The sequence below is a fragment of the Ptiloglossa arizonensis genome, chromosome 1, assembly GCF_051014685.1.
Source record: "Ptiloglossa arizonensis isolate GNS036 chromosome 1, iyPtiAriz1_principal, whole genome shotgun sequence".
Lineage (NCBI taxonomy): Eukaryota > Metazoa > Arthropoda > Insecta > Hymenoptera > Colletidae > Ptiloglossa > Ptiloglossa arizonensis.
This window is the reverse complement of record NC_135048.1, coordinates 15,723,384-15,746,119: the sequence shown is the minus strand read 5'-3', so window position 1 is coordinate 15,746,119 and position 22,736 is coordinate 15,723,384. Positions and strand designations below refer to the sequence as shown.

Here is a 22,736-nt window from a genome sequence, read left to right as displayed (position 1 = left end):
ATACATCGAGAAATATAAAAGTTTTCAGCTTTTATGAACGTAATACGAGATGCACTCGCTGTTGCACTCACTCTCTGTATATCTCATTCACTCTCCTTGTCGGAAAATTGACACGTGGTTAGGTGTCGAACCGAGATACGAAGGGTTGATTCCAGGAACAAATTCGCTACCGTCCCTCGTTAAAACGTTTCGACCAAACCCGACCAAGTTTACGTTTTAACGCGGAATTATAAAATTTTACCTAATATTACTATTGTTAAAAATACTATGAAATAAACTAGTAAATGAGTTTTTATTTTCCATGCTATAAGTAGTATTTACAAAATTCTACACAACATTACTATCATTACAAATACAAGAAGATAACCCACATATAGCACTGAAATAGTAAATATTTCTATTTTTCACTCTATAATAAAAAACAAATAATATTACTATCATTAGAAATACAATGAGATAGCTCACATAACACTGAACTAGTAACTATTTCTATTTTTCACTCTACAATACAAACAAATAATATCACTATCGTTAGAAATACAACGAGATATCCCACATATATCACTGAAATAGTAAATATTTCTATTTCTCGCTCTATAATAAAAAACAAATAATACTACTATCGTTAGAAATACAACGAGATATCCCACATATATCACTGACCTAATTTTTTCTATTTTTGACTCTACAATACAAACAAATAGTATCACCATCGTTAGAAATACAACGAGATATCCCACATATATCACTGACCTAATGTTTCTATTTTTCACGGTATAATACAAACAAATGTCAGTACCAGACGCGAAAGTGTCGTGGCAGCCGGCGTGTTAAATGGCGTTTGCAGTGTTCGGCTGTATCAAGGAAATTTTACGACAAGGAAAGCCAAAGTTACGACGTCCTCTTATTGTAAAACGGACGGGAAAGACGCATTACTATCAAGGGATGTTTCCCGCAGGCTCGCATACGTTACCAGGGTTTACGAGGTCCCGCTTGGTACTAAGTACCTTACGGATCCATGGAGAAGCAGCGGTTACGAGTAACGCGACAATGACGTACGTGGGCGTAGACGCAGGTATTGCGACTAAAGCCACGAATTAATGCGATCTACCGTAATTCCCACTTATGTGACGCCCGTATAAAAGTAACCGAGTCGTCCCTCGATTATTGTTTATACGACACGAGCAACCCTTCTCGTGAAACTAAGAACTCTGGACAAGAGTGATTCGATCATTTTCGATTTCATTCGTCAACGAAAACTGAAATTTGTCATTGTATCAGTGATTACTATTAGTGTTTATTAGTGTTATTATTGAATCAGTAGGGTTTCTTAGATTTGTAAAAATTGAAATTTTTATATTTGTTACTGTATCTCCATTACAGTCATCTCCTGATTATTGTTTATTCGACACGAGCAACCCTTCTCGTGAAACTAAGAACTCTGGATAAGAGTGATTCGATCATTTTCGATTTCATTCATCAACGAAAACTGAAATTTGTCATTGTATCAGTGATTACTATTAGTGTTTATTAGTGTTATTATTGAATCAGTAGGGTTTCTTAGATTTGTAAAAATTGAAATTTTTATATTTGTTACTGTATCTCCATTACAGTCATCTCCTGATTATTGTTTATTCGACACAAACAACCCTTCTCGTGAAACTAAGAACTCTGAACAAGAGTGACTGGATCATTTTCGATTTCATTCGTCAACGAAAATTGAAATTTGTCGTTGTATCTTTATTAGTGTTACTATTGAATCAGTAGGGTTTTCTAAATTTGTAAAAATTGAAATTTTTATATTTCTTACTGTATCTTCATTACAGTCATCCCCTGATTATTGTTTATTCGACACAAACAACCCTTCTCGTGAAACTAAGAACTCTGGACAAGAGTGATTCGATCATTTTCAATTTCATTCAACAAAAACTGAAATTTGTCGTTGTATCTTTATTAGTGTTACTATTGAATCAGTAGGGTTTCTTAAATTTGTAAAAATTGAAATTTTTATATTTGTTACTGTATCTTCATTACGATGTTACTATTAACTATGTAAATTTTTTTAAAGGTACAGTGGAGTCTTTTAGATTTATGAAAATTGAAACTTTTATGTTTATCATTGTATTTTCATCGCAGTAAATCTCGATGTAAGTTCAGAAACGATCTTATACAGAAGACTTGTATGGAAGATTCGTTTACAGTTCAAGATAAGAAAGTGTTATCGTTCACGAGTAACTACAAACGAAGCAAACCCGTTCAACGATAATTAAACGGGATTGATTCGAAATAAAAAATAATTAATAATATTTCTAACGTTGAATCTAACTGTTAACCTCACTTTATGTTAAAATCGAATGTATATTACATCGAAATAAATATTCTCTTCGAATTCACTGTTCCGTGTGTGGTGTCGTATAAATACAATTTGTTTAAAGTCGTGTATTCGATAATATTGTCGAGAACAATGCAGTCTTTTCGAAGTAATCCTTCAGGTACAACCCACTTGCAGCAACGAGTTTTCTATCCTTGGTAACAGGATCAAAAGTCAACTTCCGTAAGGCTCTTTATAACGTCGGCCTCGATCTTCTGAATGTTGTCAGCAGTTTCAATATGATTGTTTTTTATCGGCAATTTCAAACTTCAGAAAACAATAAGAAACTACAAAGTAACGGATCGTGCGAATAAGAAGGTTAGAACAGCCAGTAAAAGTTGTCTCAACATTTTTACGTCTCTTTTGCTCGTCGTTAAAATTATTTGAAACAATTCTACTTTTCTCGTATTTGAATTTTCTGTAATTATCTTGGACACTATATTACGACTCATCTGAGTTTCTCGACTATCGTTCGTGTCGCCAAACGTTGATCTCGACAGATGCAAATCTTCGTACGTTGAATGTTTATTTCTCATTTTGCGAAGACTGTGTCTCGAGATTCTCTCCATCGTTTCCTCGTCTTTGAAAACCATCTCGTCTCGACGAAAGACGTACGAGATAAATTATCCTCGCCAAACGCATTTTTAATTCTTATTTCGTAACTTACCCCTGGATTTCTCTTTCCATTTCACACGAAACTTGATCGTTGAACTTCGTTCGATGTTATTGTAGATACATGTCTTATACAAATGATTATAATCGTACGTGTTGAAGTTATCGAGTTGAAACTTCCACCGAATGTAGAGCGAGGATGTAACTTTCGGCTCGATGTAGTTCGGTTCGCGCGCAATTTCCAGACCCAAGAAGAAAAAAAAAAATCTAGTCCCATTACTTTCCCGGCATATCTCGTAGATAAAGCACGATGGCACGTAGTGAAACTGCGAAGTAATATCGTTAAGCGAGGATATAATGTTCACATCAAGTTAAACGTACTGCTTGACAATTTAGAAAAGATCCCCCGTCTCCCTTACCAACAAGCGTTCTCACGTACTTACAAGGGTACCGGATGAATTATTGCACGACAATTTTAATGAAACTTTGTAGGTAAACAAAGAAGCGAAAAATGTTGTGTTGTTTAAAATAGAAAGTATTGAAAAATTATGGATAGATGAAGAAGCGAAAAATGTTGTGTTGTTTAAAATAGAAATTATTCAAAAATTATAGATTGATGAAGAAGCGAAAAATGTTGTGTTGTTTAAAATAGAAATTATTGAAAAATTATGGATAGATGAAGAAGCGAAAAATTTTGTGTTGTTTAAAATAGGAATTATTGACAAATTATGGATTGATGAAGAAGCGAAAAATGTTGTGTTGTTTAAAATAGGAATTATTGAAAAATTATAGATAGATAAAGAAGTGAAATATACTTTGTTATTTAAAATAGAAATTATTAAAAAATTATAGATACATAAAGAAGCGAAAAATGTTGTGTTGTTTAAAATAGAAATTACTGAAAAATTATAGATAGATAAAGAAGTGAAAAATATTTTGTTATTTAAAATAGAACTTATTGAAAAATTATAGATAGATAAAGAAATGAAAAATATTTTGTTATTTAAAATACAAATGATTGAAAAATTATACATACATAAAGAAATTATAAAAAAAAAATTAAAAATTTCTTTCCACTATTTCTCTGGTACCTCTGGCACAATTTCCCTTAAATGAACAAAGTTGCAAAACTTTAAAAATTTCTCGTTGTTAGATTATCTATTTCGTCCAAATAAAGAATAGTCATCATACTCATTAGAGACTTATACGTGGAAATTCAAGAAAACTGTTCCAACAATGTAAATATATATAATCTAATAGGAACATCAGGAAGTTGCATTCAAATCATCGAACGAAAAGTAAGCAATATCGCGTACGCGTTGACGTGCTTTGTCAATGGTGCACTGTTCGAAAATTAGATATATTTCAATATCGTTCACGAGACACAGAAATGAACACAGTAAAGCTTTGTTTAAAAATTTCTATACCTTTCTATGTGATTCTTTCTTGATAAAACTGTTCTACAATTTCGAAACTCAATGTTACACTTTTAAACAACGTCCATCGAGTTTCGAACTAATATGATATCCTACTTGCAATTTCAAATGATTAAAAAACGAGGGATGATTAGTTTCCACTATCGTTCAATCGTTGGATACTTTGCAAAATATTTTTTACACCGATTCTATTAAAAGCACGCCCGAGAAGAAGAGTTCAAGAAGTCTCGAATAACTTAACCTCGTTTCGAAAGTTAATTTTACAAAAGCCCGAAAAACAAGCTCGCAACGAAGTTGACGCAACAGTCGCTAACAAATTCAACAATCGTACAATAAAGACCAATTTAATCGAATACAGAATATTTATCGTTAAAATGAATATTTTAAATACGCATGAACGTTCGACGAAACGATAACGAAGAATATTCATCAAAGACTCGTAAAACAGTATTAATTGTTCAGTATTAATTAATATTTGTAAATCTAATTCGTGCAAATGTGATTCATTTATTGATATTCCTATACACACGTGTGTACACCTACAGAACAGTCTGGATTAGATCTGACCACCCTGTATAATATATGTTATACGTATACAACAAATTTGTGTCCATTTGTATTAACATTATGCAAACGATCGATTCGATGCAGCTACCGATAATTTTATTTCAACCGGAAAAAATATTTCCGAGAACTTTTTGAATTCTCCGCGCACTTATAAATAAAAAAAAAAAAAAAAAAATTACTAGACACGACAGAGTGAATACTGAATGCTTTCTAAGAAAAGATCACTGGTTTGCAGATGAATAATGATGCGGATTCCTGACGCGAGAAGATCTTTGGCGCCAACACGATGTGCAGTTTATCTTAGGAACAAGGAAAATCATACTGTTCGAGCTGCACCGCAACCTCGATAGATGCAACCTCGATACTTGCATGCGAACCTCGTCCGTTGCATTGTATTGACAAATGAAAGGGATGATCACTGATCGACGAGAGAGTGTCTTCGTTATTACACGCTCTGTGTCTTTATTATTACAGAAAAGAACAACCATGGACCATTGTTACGTTACATTATATTTCGAAACTATATTAAACCGATTGTCTCGATAATTGCACGAATTTCGATGCTCGTAGGAATGTACAGTTTTTGTGCAAGTATCGAGGTTCCATTGTCTGTACAACGAAACGTTTTATAAATTCAGAAAAGATAAATAAAAAATTACTATCGTAATAAAAATCGAATCTTCGAATTGGAAAGGAAAATTTAAACGAATTTTCATTGCACGCATTTTGATTTTATTCTTTGAAAATTATCAAATTAAATCGTTCCATATCGAAACTAGATGATTGCATTTATGGAGTAATAAATTTCCTTATGAGTAATTTTATGCATGAATCACGGGGAATTCGCTGAGTGAATTCTTTAGATGGATTTATTTCATTATGTTTCCGATTAGTCACGTCGTGCAATAGGGAATTAACGCGACGAAACGTGACATTTGTAAAATAATTTTTTCCAGGTAATATATGAAACATTTTACCATCACTTTGCAATTAATATCTATAATACGACACCTTTTGTATCCATTAGGTAAAGAAAAAAAAAAAAATTGAATTACTATTTAGCGAGATAAGTTTACAAAATAAACGTTTGTAGAAAATTGAATAATTAACATATTAAAAATATCGTAAGCTAGATTGTAAAATACTCTATGCAGAATATCTCTATAAAATTTGAAATAAATCGTTGAAAACGTAAAACAAATTTATTTATCCCTGCAAGTTCGCTAAATGTTTGAATTTCGAAATATCTTTTTGACACAACATTCTACAAACTTCAAACTTTAAGAAAATAAGAAGAAAAAATTTTTTTTATTTTTTTTTCACTCGTCAGGGCGGTGTCCCTTCTTAATTTATCCTTTTCTCATCAGCATGAAAGATACGTGCATTAATTCGGTTGAAATTAATTACGAAGATACAACGAAATGCATTTTTAATTAAATCAACTTTATCGATCCATTAAATCCAAGGGTTCTGGAAACATGGTCGAGTTTTCGGTAGATTCGGCGAGAATCGTGAAAGTCGAGCTATCATTCGCGACATAATTAATCGGTGACTCGGGTGGCCCCGATTTAAATTATGGCACGTCGTTCCGGCCAGATTTCGGCCCTATCTCCCTCTACGTGATCTCTTCTTTATTCTGCTTAATCTGGATTAGTTCGTGGATTACAGACCACGATGAAATATCACGCTCGGGACGTCTATATTTTTCAAAATTAATTGGCAAACGGCCGATAACGTTCTCGCGTGAGCAGCCTGCAGCTCATTCGACCAAACACGTAAAACAAAGCACGCGAGTTGCCAGGGAAAAACATATACGTGCTTTTCTTTCGGTTTAAAATCTTTCCCATGGGTTCGCATAGACGCGTCTGTTTAACTTCCGATACGAATCGTCGCGTAGACACCGTACCGTATATTTTAATTAATTTACGATCGAATCGATCGTCCTTGCGTCGATTGCATCGCGTTGAAAATAATTAACCATCTTCCAGATCTAAAATATTAACCCAACGAAAAGCTTTATTTAATTTTCTTATATAGAATTCTCTCTAAAATTACTTTTAAACGTTCTTACAAATAACGAATATACACCAAAAAAAATAAAACTTCTAAAAACCCTAAAAGGTATCCATAATTATTCACGAATAAATTGCTCGAAATGAAATCTTAGCGTTTCGATACAAATCGGAAATATAAAGTTTCATTCAAATCCATCGATCCTTTTAAACACACTGTTAACGTTAAACGTACGCGTAGATGAATAAAAATTCTCTCTTTCGATACGTGAATCTAAAGCCTGTACAATATTGTAACAATTACAAAACATCCCCAAAAATTCTCCCCGATAGTATTTTCCATTTTTCTAGATATCGAGCGGTGAGAATACACTTCGGATATTTTTAATCGATTAATTTTATTCGCACTTTGTTATCTCGTTTAAAACGAGTGTCAAATACTAGGTTGTTCAATAGCTTTTGTCGTTCGATGAAACTTATCGAACAGTACTTACTAGGTTGCTCAATAAACTTTATTATTCGATAAAACTTATTTAACAGTACTTACTAAATTGCTCAATAAACTTTATCGTTTTATTGAACAGTACTTACTAAGTTGCTCAATAAACTTTATCGTTTTATTGAACAGTACTTACTAAGTTGCTCAATAAACTTTATCGTTCGATAAAACTTATTGAACAGTAGTTACTAGGTTACAGAATGAATTTTATCGTTCGATAGAACACATTGAACAGTACTACATTGAACAGTACTGTTCGATAAATTTTATCGAACAACCTGTCAAGAACAGTACTTACTAGGTTGCTCAATAAATTTTATCCTTCGACAAAACTTATTGAACAGTACTTACTAGGTTGCTCGATAAATTTTATGGTACGATAGAACACATCGAACAGTACTACACTGAACAGTACTACATTGAACAGTACTATATTGAACAGTACTGTTCGATAAATTTTATCGAACCTTAAAACTTATCGAACAACCTGTCAAGAGCAGTACTTACTAGGTTGTTCGATAAATTTTTACTTACTAGGTTGCTCAATAAATTTTATGGTTCGATAGAACACATCGAACAGTACTACACTGAACAGTACTACATTGAATAGTACTACACTGAACAGTACTACACTGAACAGTACTACATTGAACAGTACTATACTGAACAATACTACACTGAACAGTACTACACTGAACAGTACTACACTGAACAGTACTACATTGAACAGTACTACACTGAACAGTACTACATTGAACAGTACTATATTGAACAGTACTGTTCGATAGATTTTATCAAACGACAAAACTTATGAAACAACTTGTCAAGAACAGTACTTACTAGGTTGCTCGATAAATGTCACGGTTCGATAGAACACATCGAACAGTACCACATTGAACAGTACTGTTCGACAAGTATTATCGAACGATAAAACTTATCGAACAACCTGTCGAGAAAGAAGCTACCGGATGAAATCTCGAACGATTCAACGATCGACGTGAATCGATTCTAAATTCGTTCGCCCGGTCTTGGCCGTGCCGCGAGATAAGAAAAAGCACCGATTAATTGTCCCGATAACGGCGCGTTAAGGCTGCGAAAGCTCCCAGAGTTCACTGACTCACCACTTTGTCGTCCGCGTAGATGACCGAGGATCGCGGTGTTCCTGTAGCCAACACAGAGAAGAGCACCGTCAGCACCATTTGAAGAAGCATCATCTTGCAATCACGTGTATTGTTTCGTCGCGACGAAACTGAATTTGAAAATGCACCGCAGCGCGATCGGGCCACCGGGGCCCGCACCGTAATCGAACCACACACACGCGTTACAGTCGCGGACTCGTCGCAGGAAACATAGACGCGACTGGAAGAAGCATACTCTCACTTCCGTCAACTCGCCGCTTCTTCTTCGCCGACGCCGATGACTTCTCAGCAGCTGCCAGGTCCATCCGCCGACCTGTGGCAATTTTTCGACTCTGTTAAGGGGGTGTTTTTTTTTCCTTTGGGATTGAAAATAGCTAATAATTGTATTATCATTATTATTGTCTTTTTTTTTTTTTTATTTTAAAGAAACTACCAAGTATTTCGATCGATAATTATTTACGCAACTTCGGAGAAGATGTGCATTATTGTTTTTTTTTATTTTAAAGAAACTACCAAGTATTTCGATCGATAATTATTTACGCAACTTCGGAGAAGATGTGCATTATTGTCTTTTTTTTTTTTTATTTTAAAGAAACTACCAAGTATTTCGATCGATAATTATTTACGCAACTTCGGAGAAGATGTGCATTATTGTTTTTTTTTATTTTAAAGAAACTACCAAGTATTTCGATCGATAATTATTTACGCAACTTCGGAGAAGATGTGCATTATTGTCTTTTTTTTTTATTTTAAAGAAACTACCAAGTATTTCGATCGATAATTATTTACGCAACTTCGGAGAAAATGTGCAAATTTTCGAATAGTAAAACAGTATCAATAAAGTTACAGGCCGAAATATCAACCTTGCTTCTTCACTGTCGACGAGAACACTCGTTCCGTTGGTTAGAGACAAATTATTTAAAATATTGCCCTTACGAAGGCACTGAACTCGTCGAATAAATTGAAATGTAGCAAAATGACGGATCGCACGAAAATTATAAATCGTTGATAGTTTTAATCAAATTCTACTTGTCATTGTAAGGAAAACTTCCAAGTGGACGTGTTTATTATTCTGGTATCAAATACAGGGGCCAGGCAGATGTGTAGTGACACGGTGTGTTTGAGCTTGTTTGAGCTTGTTTGAGCTTGTTTGAGCTTGTTTGGGCTTGTTTGAGCTTGTTTGTACTGTTTCTACGGTAACGTTTGTAAAATATTTTTTACTCGATCCGATCCTCGATTTAGTGTCAGGAGCACAGATACACGGATCAAAATATCGAACGTTATTTATACGCTGAGATAGGAAATTTGAAAAAAGAATTAATCACTAGCTGTAATCTCGTTATCTGGAATTATAACATTTAACGTAGAATATTTAACACGCGTATTCTAGACACTGTACACTTGTAACGAACGTAAAAGAGAACCGATTTCTCTGACCCGGAAAAAAAAGAGAATCCCTCTCAACGGCCGTACTTATTCTTTATCGGTCGCAATTAAGAAATTTGTGGCGGGAAATTGTGGTGTTCGTTGCGTGCGGGCCATTCGAGTTCCTTTTTAAGGCGAAATCTCGCACGTATAAAACCGTGCGTCATGAATTTATATTGTAGAGTCGATCGTTTTATTACGTACACTATACAGGGTAAACCGCATAACGTGAACACCTTGAATCATTGTTCTCGGCGAACCGATCGAAATTTTGTTGTGCGTGTAGTAACAATCGAACGAAAATAACGTTCGAATACTTGAATAGTATAATATTTTTTAATACGAAAGTCTAATAGGATACTCGAGTAGTCTAATAAGAAGATCGATCAGAAAATGTATTGCAAAAATAGAAATGTATAGAAATTGTTAGAAATGTATAGAAATGTATAAAAGATTTCTGTGATTGAAGAAGATTGGAAACTTCTTCTCCCATCAAATATCGCCACAGACTCTAGCTCCTCGATGGCGCCTCATACTATTCTAATTCGTTCAATAGGTCGTTACTTTCATTCATTACTTATCAATTTTAAACAATTTATCCACTCACCGGCTACGTAGACAAAGAAGTAAGCTGAATTCCGTGTGTAAGGGGAGGAGCAAGGCTGTATGGGCGTGGTGGGAAAAGTAACGGATGTACCTATTGTATTGTATAATCTTGAAAATCGTTGTGAAGAAAAGAGAAATTATGAGAATGAATTTCGATAGGCTTCTAAGCAACAAGGTGAGCTTGCATTGTTCGTATTGAATTATTCGGAAAGTCATTTCGTTTTTGTTTTTTTTTTTTTTTTTTTTTTGGTGAAAATGAAACACGATCTTTTTAGAGTGTACAAACATTTTATTAAATTATATATTCTCCATTTTGGAAAACGAAATGACTTTTTGAACAACCGTGTTAGGTATACCGTGTTGTACCTTATACCTGGTGTACCAATACAATGGAAACACTTGTTACTTTTCCCATTCCACGTGCTTGGAAATCAGCTTATTTTTCTATCTACGTTGCCCACAAGTGTTCAATAAAGAATTTCCGATAACAGAACATTTCATCGTCCAATGTCATTCCCAACACCCCCATTCCTGCAGACACGCCTACTCCTTTAAACACGCCCCTTCCCTTTTTCAGACACGCCCTCTATTGACCACGCCCCCTTTTATATTTGGTGATCAAAATGGGATAAATGTGAGATAATTTTTAATCGTGTATCGAGTACTATAATGGAGGAATTAAGACAAAAATGTAATATTGAGTATAGAAACTGTAGCGTAAAATAGAAGAAAAAAATGTTACGTAAATATGATAACGGTGTAACTGCTGATGTTATTTGCCGAGTTATGTCGAGTTGAAAATAATGTGTGTTGAGTCAGATCAGCATCGAGTACATTTTTCTTTAATTCTTCGTTATTTGATATATGATGTATGTAGTTTCGTCGAGTTCTGTATTAGCAATCCGTAACGAAGAATATTTCACGAATTGAAAATTTTGTAAAATACAGAAAATTGAATTGTCGATGCGCGGTTGAAGCTGTCCACCCTATACATTTTTCGTAATTATAATATCACATTTTTTTCGTGTTTTTCGATCCTGAAACTGTTCGTGCAATATTTTCTGTACGTTATAAAACACTCTGTTCGATTAAAATTATTCTCTGCGCGAGTAAACATTTTTCTTCGATTAGAAATCGAGAAATTCGTCACCGGTCGGTCGCGTTGAATTTTTTCAATAATTTTTATGAAAAACTGATCGTTCGAATCGAGGACCGATCAAATTCATTTAACAACTATACTAAAAGTAATTATCGAAAGTTTTCTTAGTATTTCGAGACAGTTTCTGTTTTTGTTCGAAACAGTTTCACCTTTCAGGTTTGAGCGTTTTACAAATTTTAAACGATCCAAAAATTTTAGCCGACTTTTGTAATTTTGAATGATCCGGTGTGATGTAAAATGTTTTTTTTCTTTAATTTATAGTATTTTTATAGTTATTTTATAAATATATGTATTTTTTTTATTTAATGTATTCGAAACATTCGTGGCACGTTTGACGCGATTAAAAGTTTCCAGAATCGTTATAAGTTTCCGGTTCGAAAATGATTTGTCACGTTTCAGGAGAAAAATCTACCGGGAACCGGAATCTATTACTCTGTTACACGTCAGATGCTTTGAGTAACGATGAGTAAGTGATCGAAGTTGACAAATAAATTATGGTGGATAGTGTTAAAATACGATGCACCTATCGCTTCGGAATGCTCGATCGATGTAAGCTCGAATAATCGTACGTCGTTATCGATTATTTCTTAACAATCTTAATTGCAAATATATGTAAAATTCAAGAAAGAAGCGATAAATCTTCAAGAATTGTCGACAAAAGGCAAAAAAGTTTATACCTTTGATGCTTTTTTTAACCCGAGCACTTAGAATAATATTGTTACTCGTGGCCGAGTATACTCGAGTGCACCAGTTAAAAGGTTAAAACAGAGTGGCATTAATTTGCAGCAAGAAAATGAGTGTGCTAGAACCAAAAAAAAAAAGAAGTAATCCTATTTTATTCACACGTTTGGTACTTTTAATATTTTCAGAACATACGGATTAATATTACAGGAATATCTCCATCGTTTTTTAAGATAAGAAGAAATTGTCAAATTTCAGACAAAGATTGATTGATTTCAAGATTGTCGTGTTAACGAATTATAAGAACGTTCTAATAAAAATACTTTGTTGGAAGAGTGTTGCGTTACTGTCGAGAAATATTCCACATTTTATAACATAAGAAAATCAAATTGATTCGATTAATTGATGAAATTCTATTAAATATTACAAGTGGGTCGATACATGTACATTATTGTAAATCGAATAGTTTTGCAGTTATTTACAATTTGCTTGCGCGACTATTTTATAGATTTTTTTAAACTACAAAAAATCAAGACAGAAATGTTATCGATGTGAATAAATTTTACAGTTACTTCGTCTCTATTTTATTTGCGTATATTTCCTTCGAAATCTGGGGACGTATTTTTCCAATAAATAATTAAACGTGGAAAGAATAACTCGTGTGATACGATAAAGATATTACATATATACAATAGTTATTTTACTTCTTTCGTAAACAAGAACCAATCCTTTCGTGTCTGCGCCTAAATGAAGTGAACATTATTTCTTGTTTGTTGTATTTCTTATTTTGTTGTAAATATAACGACGTTACAAAAAATATACAATGTAGATTGATTTGAAGACTTGTAGATTTTTTTCAAACTCTCACTGAACATAATCACAAGTAAAGTAACAACCTTAAAGAATAATTCATACATGGAAAATACACATTTGATATTACAACAATATAAATTGTCCGAAACTGATACATATTGAGAGCGATGCAAGAATTAAACGAATTTTAACTAATACCGAGTATAAAAGCATCGTAAGTAACAAAAAATAGTACAACAATTAAACTATTTATTACTACGTATTTATTCCGATTCCTAAACCAGCATATTAACAAATTCTCAACAACTACTATTTGTTGATCCAAATAAAACATTGGAATATTCGTTTACAAATAACCCATATAATTGAAATCAATTACAAATATTGATAAAACATAGTGATCAAATTTCCAATCTTATCGTTAATCGAAAAATCAAAAAATCAACGATAAATAACCCAATTACGATACATTGTGCAGAAAATGGTAGAAAAAATCGTGCAAAAAAATTACCGACCCCTAAAAAAACAACAAATGGAATTAATCGTATAGTTGAGCGCAAATCGATTGCAAATCTTCCAGAAAAAAAAAATACGAACGTTAAACACGAGTTAAAAAAGAAGTTTTACAATAGAAGCCGAATAATGACTAGACGAATTATACGATGGATTTTAAGCCTCGAATAAATGGTAAAAACCGTTGATCAGTGAAAAGAACAAGATTAAAGTTTGTCCAAGGAGACATCGGACGGGTGAAGATTGGAAAAATGTCGCTTTCCTGACGAATCAAAATTTAATCCGTTCGAAAGCGTGGTAAGAAAGTATACCCGACGTTCACTCGGCACCAAAAATGACGTCAGGTATCAAACTTCTACTATGAAAGCACGGAGGAGGAAACATTATGGTATGGCGAGCTTTCTCTGCTGAACGAGTTGGTCCACTTTTAGAAATGCTGCTACTATGAATATCGTCGCGTAACAATTTCCTATATACTACCGGAAAAACGTCACAATTGGATATTCGAACGTTACAATGATCGCGAACACGCTTCGAAGATGATCGAGAATCGTTTTTTAACAACAGAACTACCTACGATTAACGTATTGCTGTTTGTATCGGATCACACAAGTGTCTTCGAAGTTGGATGAGGTAAAGGTCAATTGATTTAGTGAGTACCATTAATTGTCTATTTTGATGATATGGATATATGTAATATAGACAATGTAGACCTATAATATAGACAATATAGACCTGTAATATAGATCTATTTTGATAGAATGACTATTGTGGGCAAAGATATCGTTAATAACTGAGAAATTTTAAGAAGAAGTTTCGAACAAGTCGAATTAATCCCTTTGGTAGTTCTACTGTTAATTGTCTATTTTGATGATATAGATCTATGTAATATAGACAATATGGACCTATAATATAGACAATATAGACCTGTAATATAGATCTATTTCGATACAACGAATATTGTGGGCAAAGATATCGTTAATAACTGAGAAATTTTAAAAAGAAGTTTCGAACAAGTCGAATTGATCCCTTTGATAGTTCTACCATTAATTATCTATTTTGATAATATAGATCTATACAATATAGACAATGTAGACTTGTAATATAGATCTATTTCGATACAACGAATATTGTGAACAAAGATATCGTTAATAACTGAGAAATTTTAAAAAGAAGTTTCGAACAAGTCGAATTGATCCCTTTGGTAGTTCTAGTGTTAACAACGAAACGATTTTAAATTAACCGTCTCAATTTCCAGTCTCGAATCGTACAGAGACACTTGTGGAAGGAACTCGAGGGTCGAGTCCACGAGTACAGACGCTCGAAGGAAACTGAATTATTCAAAGTTTGAATAGAAATATTGTATAAAATACTACACGAGGCGATTGAACGAATCCACGTCTCGTCGTGTCGCTACTGTCGTTGCAAATGATACGAGTACAATGACGATAAATTATACAAACCTTAGTAAAATTATTGTAACGTGATTATTAAATTTCTAAATACCGTTCTACATCTTTCTCTGTAGTATATTATGTATATACTCTATATATTAGTATATTATAATATAAACTATAATAACATACCAATTTTAATTTATTTTATTCTACTAATAGTCTCCCTACGTTCTTATCCATATACGAAATGATCTTTTTTGCAATATTTATCAATTCTTATTAAAAATATTTCAAAAATTTAATAACTATATCAGAAACCTTGTAAGTAAATACACTTGACGTAATGAATAATATTTACAATATTATTTTCTTTCGACTAGTACACCTTTGTATTCAGTATTAGTTAAAATTCCTTCGAACCTCGTTTTTGGAAGATAGCGTGAAAAATGTATCTTTATTGTATAAAGTAACGTTTCGCGAGTTGTAAGTCCGAAATTTACGTTCGAATTCGTCATAATTTATCGCCCGAGAAACAATATCTATCCGGTGGAAGATAAAATTCCATCCTCCGTAAGCATGGAACACACAGCCATGTCTCTCGTACGAGACAACAATCAAGCATCGAGGCTCAAAGGTCTGGCAGCCTCGATGATCCTGGAAATAATGCGACGGGTGCAAAGCATTACAATCAGTAAGCTGGAAAAACGGTACGGAGCCAACCAATGAACCGAAGGAGAACCTGAAGAGAGACGAGCCGACCTAACACAGACAGGCTAGATGCGATCAATGAAATGTAAATGAAGGGCCAGAGAAAGAGTAGTAGGAATCATCAAAGAAAAACGGAAGCTTGCACTAGGAGATGCCGGATACCGGAAGATATAAACTCGACCAAAGGAATGAGAATCGTTATCTCCAGGAACGTGCCAACGCGGGTTGACCTCGTTCTTTGCGCCGATAACCGGAATTCTTTCCTCTCTATAATGGTACATCACTGCCTCCATAACATCCCATTTCATGAAATATAATTTTGTATTATAAAATCGATCCGTTCGGTGGAAGAACAGTATTGGAAAATTAATACGGTAAAAGAATGAAAACTCTCCTGTTAATACGTCGTACACTGAATAATAATACTCGTTTAATTGTACAATGTAAACCATTTTATTGTTATTGAACGTTTTCCATTGATACGTTTGTAGTTATGCAAGGAATAAGAGATTGAAGGTGTAAATGGATGATATAAATAGAAAAGGTATGTGTAATTTGTATACAGTTATTAAATAAACAGAATATTTATATTTATATTTAAAGTTCAAGTATAGAAATGTATAGTTTATATTGAAATGTACTGTTACAAGTGTGTGTAGTGTAATAAATAGATATCTGTTTATCTTTTTAAATTTAACGTTTGTTGTTTTATGTAAGGATATAAATTTTGAACAAAAATATATTCGATAAAGGCAGCAGTGATTTGGTCTTTTTAACGAGGAAATATTTGTCGAGATTGTATATCTCTTTCTAAGAGAAAAATAAAAACTACATTTTGCATTGAACAGGGCTCGGTTTTTTCTCATTTTTAATCTTCGGTCCGATAATACATTTCAATTGGGAAACGAATGACCTCTATAATTAATTCTGGATAAAATATGGACAATCTGTATTTTGTATCGATGGTCTTCGTATTACAAACCGGTGAAGGGGTTTATGGTAGCCCAAACCCTCGAGTAACACGGACAACTGTTCGCTTGTTTCTAGACTTAGGATTCACACAAACTCGCAGACTGCGTTTCATATTATGGAAACCCGTGCAATCAGAAACTTCAGCTTCGTACAATAACGGACAGTCGGTTCCACGGGTTTATTTGAATGGAAAAAAAATGATAATACTTTAGAAAAGAATATTGTAAAATAACTCCTCGCTCTAAAATTCTTTTCACTCGTATAAATAGTGCCTCTGCGGACTTTTGACAATTTTAATGCAGAATTTTCCATAACACGAACAAACTATAAAATAACGTCAAACGAATTTTGAAATATTACTAATAATCTTTCCTCTGTGTAAGTTAATTAACATTTAACCCTGATAAAAATGTTGGTCAGAAAATGAAATTTTGTGACACAATAACTTCCTACTAACATAAAGAAACTAAAAAATAATGTTAAACGAATTTTAAAATATTTCTAATAATCTTCCCCCTGAAAATAAAATTCTACGGCCCAATAATTCCCCATTAGCACAAACAAATCGAGAAAGAGCATTATACAAATTTTAAACTACTTCTAATAATCTTCCCCCTCTATAAAGATTAATTTTACCTCGATAAAAATCTGAAAATAAAATTCTACGGCCCAACAATTCCCCATTAGCACAAACAAATCGAGAAAGAGCATTATAAAAATGTAAAACTACTTCTAATAATCTTCCCCCTCTATAGAGATTAATTTTACCTCGATAAAAATCTGAAAATAAAATTCTACATCCAAGAATTCCCCATTAGCACAAAGAAACCTACAATGAACATTATAAAAATGTAAAACTACTTCTAATAATCTTCCCCCTCTATAGAGATTAATTTTACCCCGATAAAAATCTGAAAATAAAATTCTACGGCCCAATAATTCCTCATTAGCATAAACAAATCGAGAAAGAGCATTATAAAAATGTAAAACTACTTCTAATAATCTTCCCCCTCTATAGAGATTAATTTTACCCCGATAAAAATCTGAAAATAAAATTCTACATCCAAGAATTCCCCATTAGCACAAAGAAACCTACAATGAACATTATAAAAATGTAAAACTACTTCTAATAATCTTCCCCCTCTATAGAGATTAATTTTACCCCGATAAAAATCTGAAAATAAAATTCTACATCCAAGAATTCTCCCTCTGGTATTTAACGTAAAAAATGTCGAGGCGACGATTATTTAGCGCGTTTTTCGTGCCGCTCGTGTGAGCCTGCGAGCAAACAGGTGTCAGTGGCCACTTACTTTTCAAATCGGCGATCGGTAGGACAGTTGTAGAGTCACGGAAAAGCCCTTGCGCATTTCCGGCGTGTCCTGGTGTGCCATGTTCGTCGTTCCTGTAACCTTCCCGCCCTTTCTTCGCCCCTCTCTTTCGCGCTCGGCCCCCTCGAATTAACCTTAGTCGACCCACGGGTTTTGCGCGCCTCTTGCCCGTTCTCTCGTCGCCAGCCTGTTCCGATTTCTCCAGATCGGTTTGCGTCGTCGAGTCACCGTGGAAGCTTTTCGCAACGTTCCTAGAAAAGAAGAAGCGCCGTTGCACAAACGCATTGACGCGTTTCCCAACCGTGGTGAAAATGACAGATAACAAGTGGAGGAGACACGATCGGGAAACTATGTTAAGAGAGTCAGCGTGATCGAGCGACAGTCTTTGTTCGATCTGAATGTAGAAGTCACGGATACTTTTCTTTCGTTTCACAGACACGAGCCAATCGTACCTTTCTCGAAACGATGAAACGTACTCTTTTCATTTTTCAAAGCTAATCGTTGAAACCTCTTTAAAATGATAAAATGAAAAAATACGATTCTAATGTAACAATCTTCTCAATCTTTCTAACTTAGTTAACCTAACTTAATCTATTATATTTTATATATATTTACTATTTATAAATTCAACCTTTCACCGTTGATCTTTTCTGTATGTTTATTGCACGAATACTTGGTTAACTATATTTTTTTATTCGCAATTTAATTTGATTTTTACGACTATGCTAATTGAAGGTTCTAGTCGTTCGATTAACATTTTTTATTATAGTCGATGAAAATTATGTTTCAGAAATTTTATCGTTTTGTCGAGTATCTGTTACATTTTACCGACAGAACTTTAGACCTCTCCCCCTGACACCTTTGGACCATCATTTTTTGTTAAAGATTATCTCGTGTAGTCCCTATTTGGGCGAATTTTTTCTAAAAAAGAAGAAATCCTTTTTCGATTGAGTGTCACAGTGTAATTGAGAGTAAAAGAAAGTTGTCGGGAGAAGAGGCTGAGTTGCGAAGATTTCAAGGTCACTTTCACTTTTTTTATACGGAACCATGTTTCGATTATGGTAATCTTATTACGCGATTCAGGTTAGTGCAACGTACTAAATGACACGAATCTTTTTTTAACAATTTTTTACCGAATATTAACGCAAACGTTAACGATAAATTATTCTATCACTTTCAGGTTAGAATAATATTTATCATATATGGTTCAGTAGGACAGCATGACGCGGTACATCGATACGTTGCAGAATAACAGTTGAGAATCACTGTTCTACGATTAATTAACATTCGCGTTTCAAATGTTCACATTCGACTTTTGAAATTTTACGTTAACGAGACTTTCCTCGATCATGATGAAATATCAATAGTTTTTATATTTTCATTACAATCTGCTTTTTCGACTTTTATTTTAACAGAAACGTTTCAAATATGCATTACGATGAGATAATGTATCTATATATTACATTTATCAAACAAAAATAATCAGGCAAGAATAACCGTTGATTTTGAGCGCGAGTTATCGATATATATCGATAACAGGGTCGTGCGTTAATTTTGTAACGTCACAGCTTCGTAAAAAAAAACGGATACGATTACTATACCGTCTCATTAAATACTTCAAACGATAATCGGAATACCCAGACTGGAATTTTTATAATACCGTTAATAAAAGCAAATTCTCTTTCGCGAGAAATCGTTCCATGAGAAATTGTCGTCTCGTATGAAAAGATTCTTTGTTTCACGAGCTTGCTTTTGCTTGGAACTCGATAGGAGGCAACGATTACAACCGTAGGAAATTATGATTAAAAAATCCTAGCGTACTGGAACGAATGAATCACACATGCTCCCGATTCATTGTAACCGTTAACACAGACACAGATTTATTCTCACCTCGATGAATCTATCGCTAATCTATTTGCAATTCATTATTCATCGGACATAAATATTTTTCCTTAATTCTCCTATTGCAATTAGCGGTTAGACGTAAGATTCGCGTGTTTTGTTATCAGGCTGCGAAACTATCGATCGATACGCGAGATAAATGTATTTCAAAAATTGTCCGTATTTGCTTGTAAACATTTTAACGCTTTGTCAATGACAGTGCAAACAATGCGAAATGTACGTACACGAATTAAAGGGAAGAACTCTACAATTACGTACTGACCGTGTATTTGGAAGGATCGAAAATAATAGGTTAAATTCATAAGCCTCGACGGCGAAAGAGGTTAGAAATGAATTTATATTTGTCGACGATGACAAAGGTTTTTGCTCGGTTTCGGTCCGTGAATCTTGGCAGCAACGATCATGGAATTCGTAAGAGGCTCGGTCGTGTACACCGCGATCAATTTTTTTCTTTGACTCTAAAAGGCTAAAATTAAACACCGACAAAACATCTTTTTTCACCATAGAAAATAATATTCCGGGAATCCGTAAGGGGGGCGCGTATGCGTCTATTTTTAACCAGTCGTGTCCGTTAGAAAATATCTACGACATTAATTGCAAAGTATGTTCACGGTCAGTTTAGCGTCAAAAGGGAGGGTCGTATCTGCAATCGTGACCGAATCGTATCTGAATGGAACGCGAAACGGTTGAAAGGATTCGTCGTATTTGCAAACGGAGACGATTCATAATAACGCGGTAATTAGGTTCAACTTTGTACGCCAACGACACGCCACATCGTCCGAACGGAAATGGCTGCTGGGCAAAAGCACGAACGTTAAAGAACAACAAGTTTTCGTTCCACGCGGCTAGTTACGACACACGGGACACACAGTACTGCATTCATTCCTTCGAGTATCCTGTTCGAGGTAAGTTTACAAGACTGTCCACCAGTGTATCAATGTGAATCGATCGAAAAAAATTACCGATCGATCGCTCGATATTTGCGTAAAAAAAAAAACTTTTGCAAAAAAGTATTACCGAAATTTCTTTCCTGTTAAATGGACATCGAAATCTCCAGCATCGATATTCCGGCAGTCGAACCAAGGCAGCAAGGAAGGAACAAATGATTTTTATAGAGGGTGTAGTCGCGTAATTTCTTTCGTAGCGGCAACTAGGCTTCGGCCCTCTGTCACGGTGAAATAGAAACACGTGCGCCACAAAGGATACAAAGCACACGGAATGACCATCGAATAACTACACACAAGCAAGACTCGCAAGAAGCACGCGCGAGTGATCGGCACGTTTCAATCCCATTAAAGTAGAAACCTTTCGTAACTCGAACGAGGTAATTTATTCTCGGTAACAATTACTCGGTTGCTGCAAAGCCTCTTCTACGGTTTCAGTGGGTACACGTGAACGCACTGTAGTCTCTCACAATCACGCAGTATCGAACGAGGGAGGATAGTCGAGTCCAATAATCCGTCGTCGAAAATCCTGTGGTCACAAAAGATTCTAACGACACAAAACCGAACGATGTCACTGACTCGTCTACGAGAACGTCTACGCGACGGGACGAGGTACGATATACACGATCCGAAAACGTTCCAAACACACCACGCTCGTAACGATACAACTTGGCAACAAAATACGTTCGACGCTGTGCAAAAACATTCGGTTCTTACCAGATGAACGCAATCCTCTGTTTAGTCGAGTTTCGCGAACGAGCGCAACGACCGATCGTGTTCACAGACGTTAAACGGTTATAACAGTTGCGAATGAAACGAAAAGCAATGTCTGTCCACCGTGCGAGAGACGACGCGAAAGCCCACACGTACGCCGGTTACGCCGCGTGCCGCGCGACTGACCTTCTCTTCGAGGAAGAACCCTCTATACATCCCCCACGCTTCGCGAGTATCCCGACTCCTTGCTTCTCTCTCTTTCTTTCCATCTGTCCCTTTCTCCGATGGGAAACTTTTTACAGGCCCTTACCTAAATTTCAGCAAACGTCCGAAAGATGTTTAACGAATTCGCTGCCAGAGCACGGAAAACACTTATTCCGTACTTTTTTTTTTAGCGTTTTCTTACTTCTCGATACAATTCCCTTTAATCCTTCGCGGACCACCGCCGCATACATATGTACCGCGTAAACCGCCAATCTGACCGATGAACTCGTACACGCGTTCGGCGAAAACAATTGATAGAGCCGAAAGACTCGTATATGTGTCCCGCGTAAACACATCACTGTGACCGATGAAGCCATATACGCGTCCGGCGAACGCAATTGATAGAACAGAAAGATATATACGTATGCGCGTTTAAGAAATGACAATTTGTAATAAGGAAATGTTGAGTCACTCGCGTTCAGTCAGCATTCTGCTCGCTATTCGACGAGACTATTATTTTAAGAATTTTGTAACCACAAACATGTGAAAAAGTATAACTATTGGGTTGTTCGGAAAGTCATTTCGTTTTTTTTTTTGGTGAAAATGAAACACGATTTTTTTAGAGTGTATAAACATTTTATTAAATTGTTATATATATTCTCCATTTTGGAAAACAAAATGACTTTCCGAACAACCTAATAAATGAACAAATAAACAACAATTATGTTAATACT

General features: G+C 34.7%; 1 protein-coding gene across 3 annotated transcripts in view; it reads right to left on the bottom strand.

Moving 5' to 3' along the window:
- LOC143150951 (matrix metalloproteinase-2-like) overlaps positions 1-21,936 on the bottom strand; it is a 378,361-nt gene extending 356,425 nt beyond the window's left edge. Inside the window, exons 1-3 of one of the 3 annotated variants that reach the window (XM_076319589.1) lie at positions 21,802-21,936; positions 18,221-18,489; positions 8,619-8,949 (exon numbers count right to left, since the gene is read on the bottom strand). In XM_076319589.1, coding sequence (XP_076175704.1) covers positions 8,619-8,711 — 93 coding nt within the window. In that variant the 5' untranslated portion in view covers positions 8,712-8,949; positions 18,221-18,489; positions 21,802-21,936. Of the gene's footprint in view, positions 1-8,618; positions 8,950-18,220; positions 18,490-21,157 lie in introns of all 3 variants that reach the window. The other 2 variants (XM_076319607.1, XM_076319580.1) reach the window with 2 other exon arrangements.
- Between the last annotated feature and the right edge of the window lie 800 nt (positions 21,937-22,736).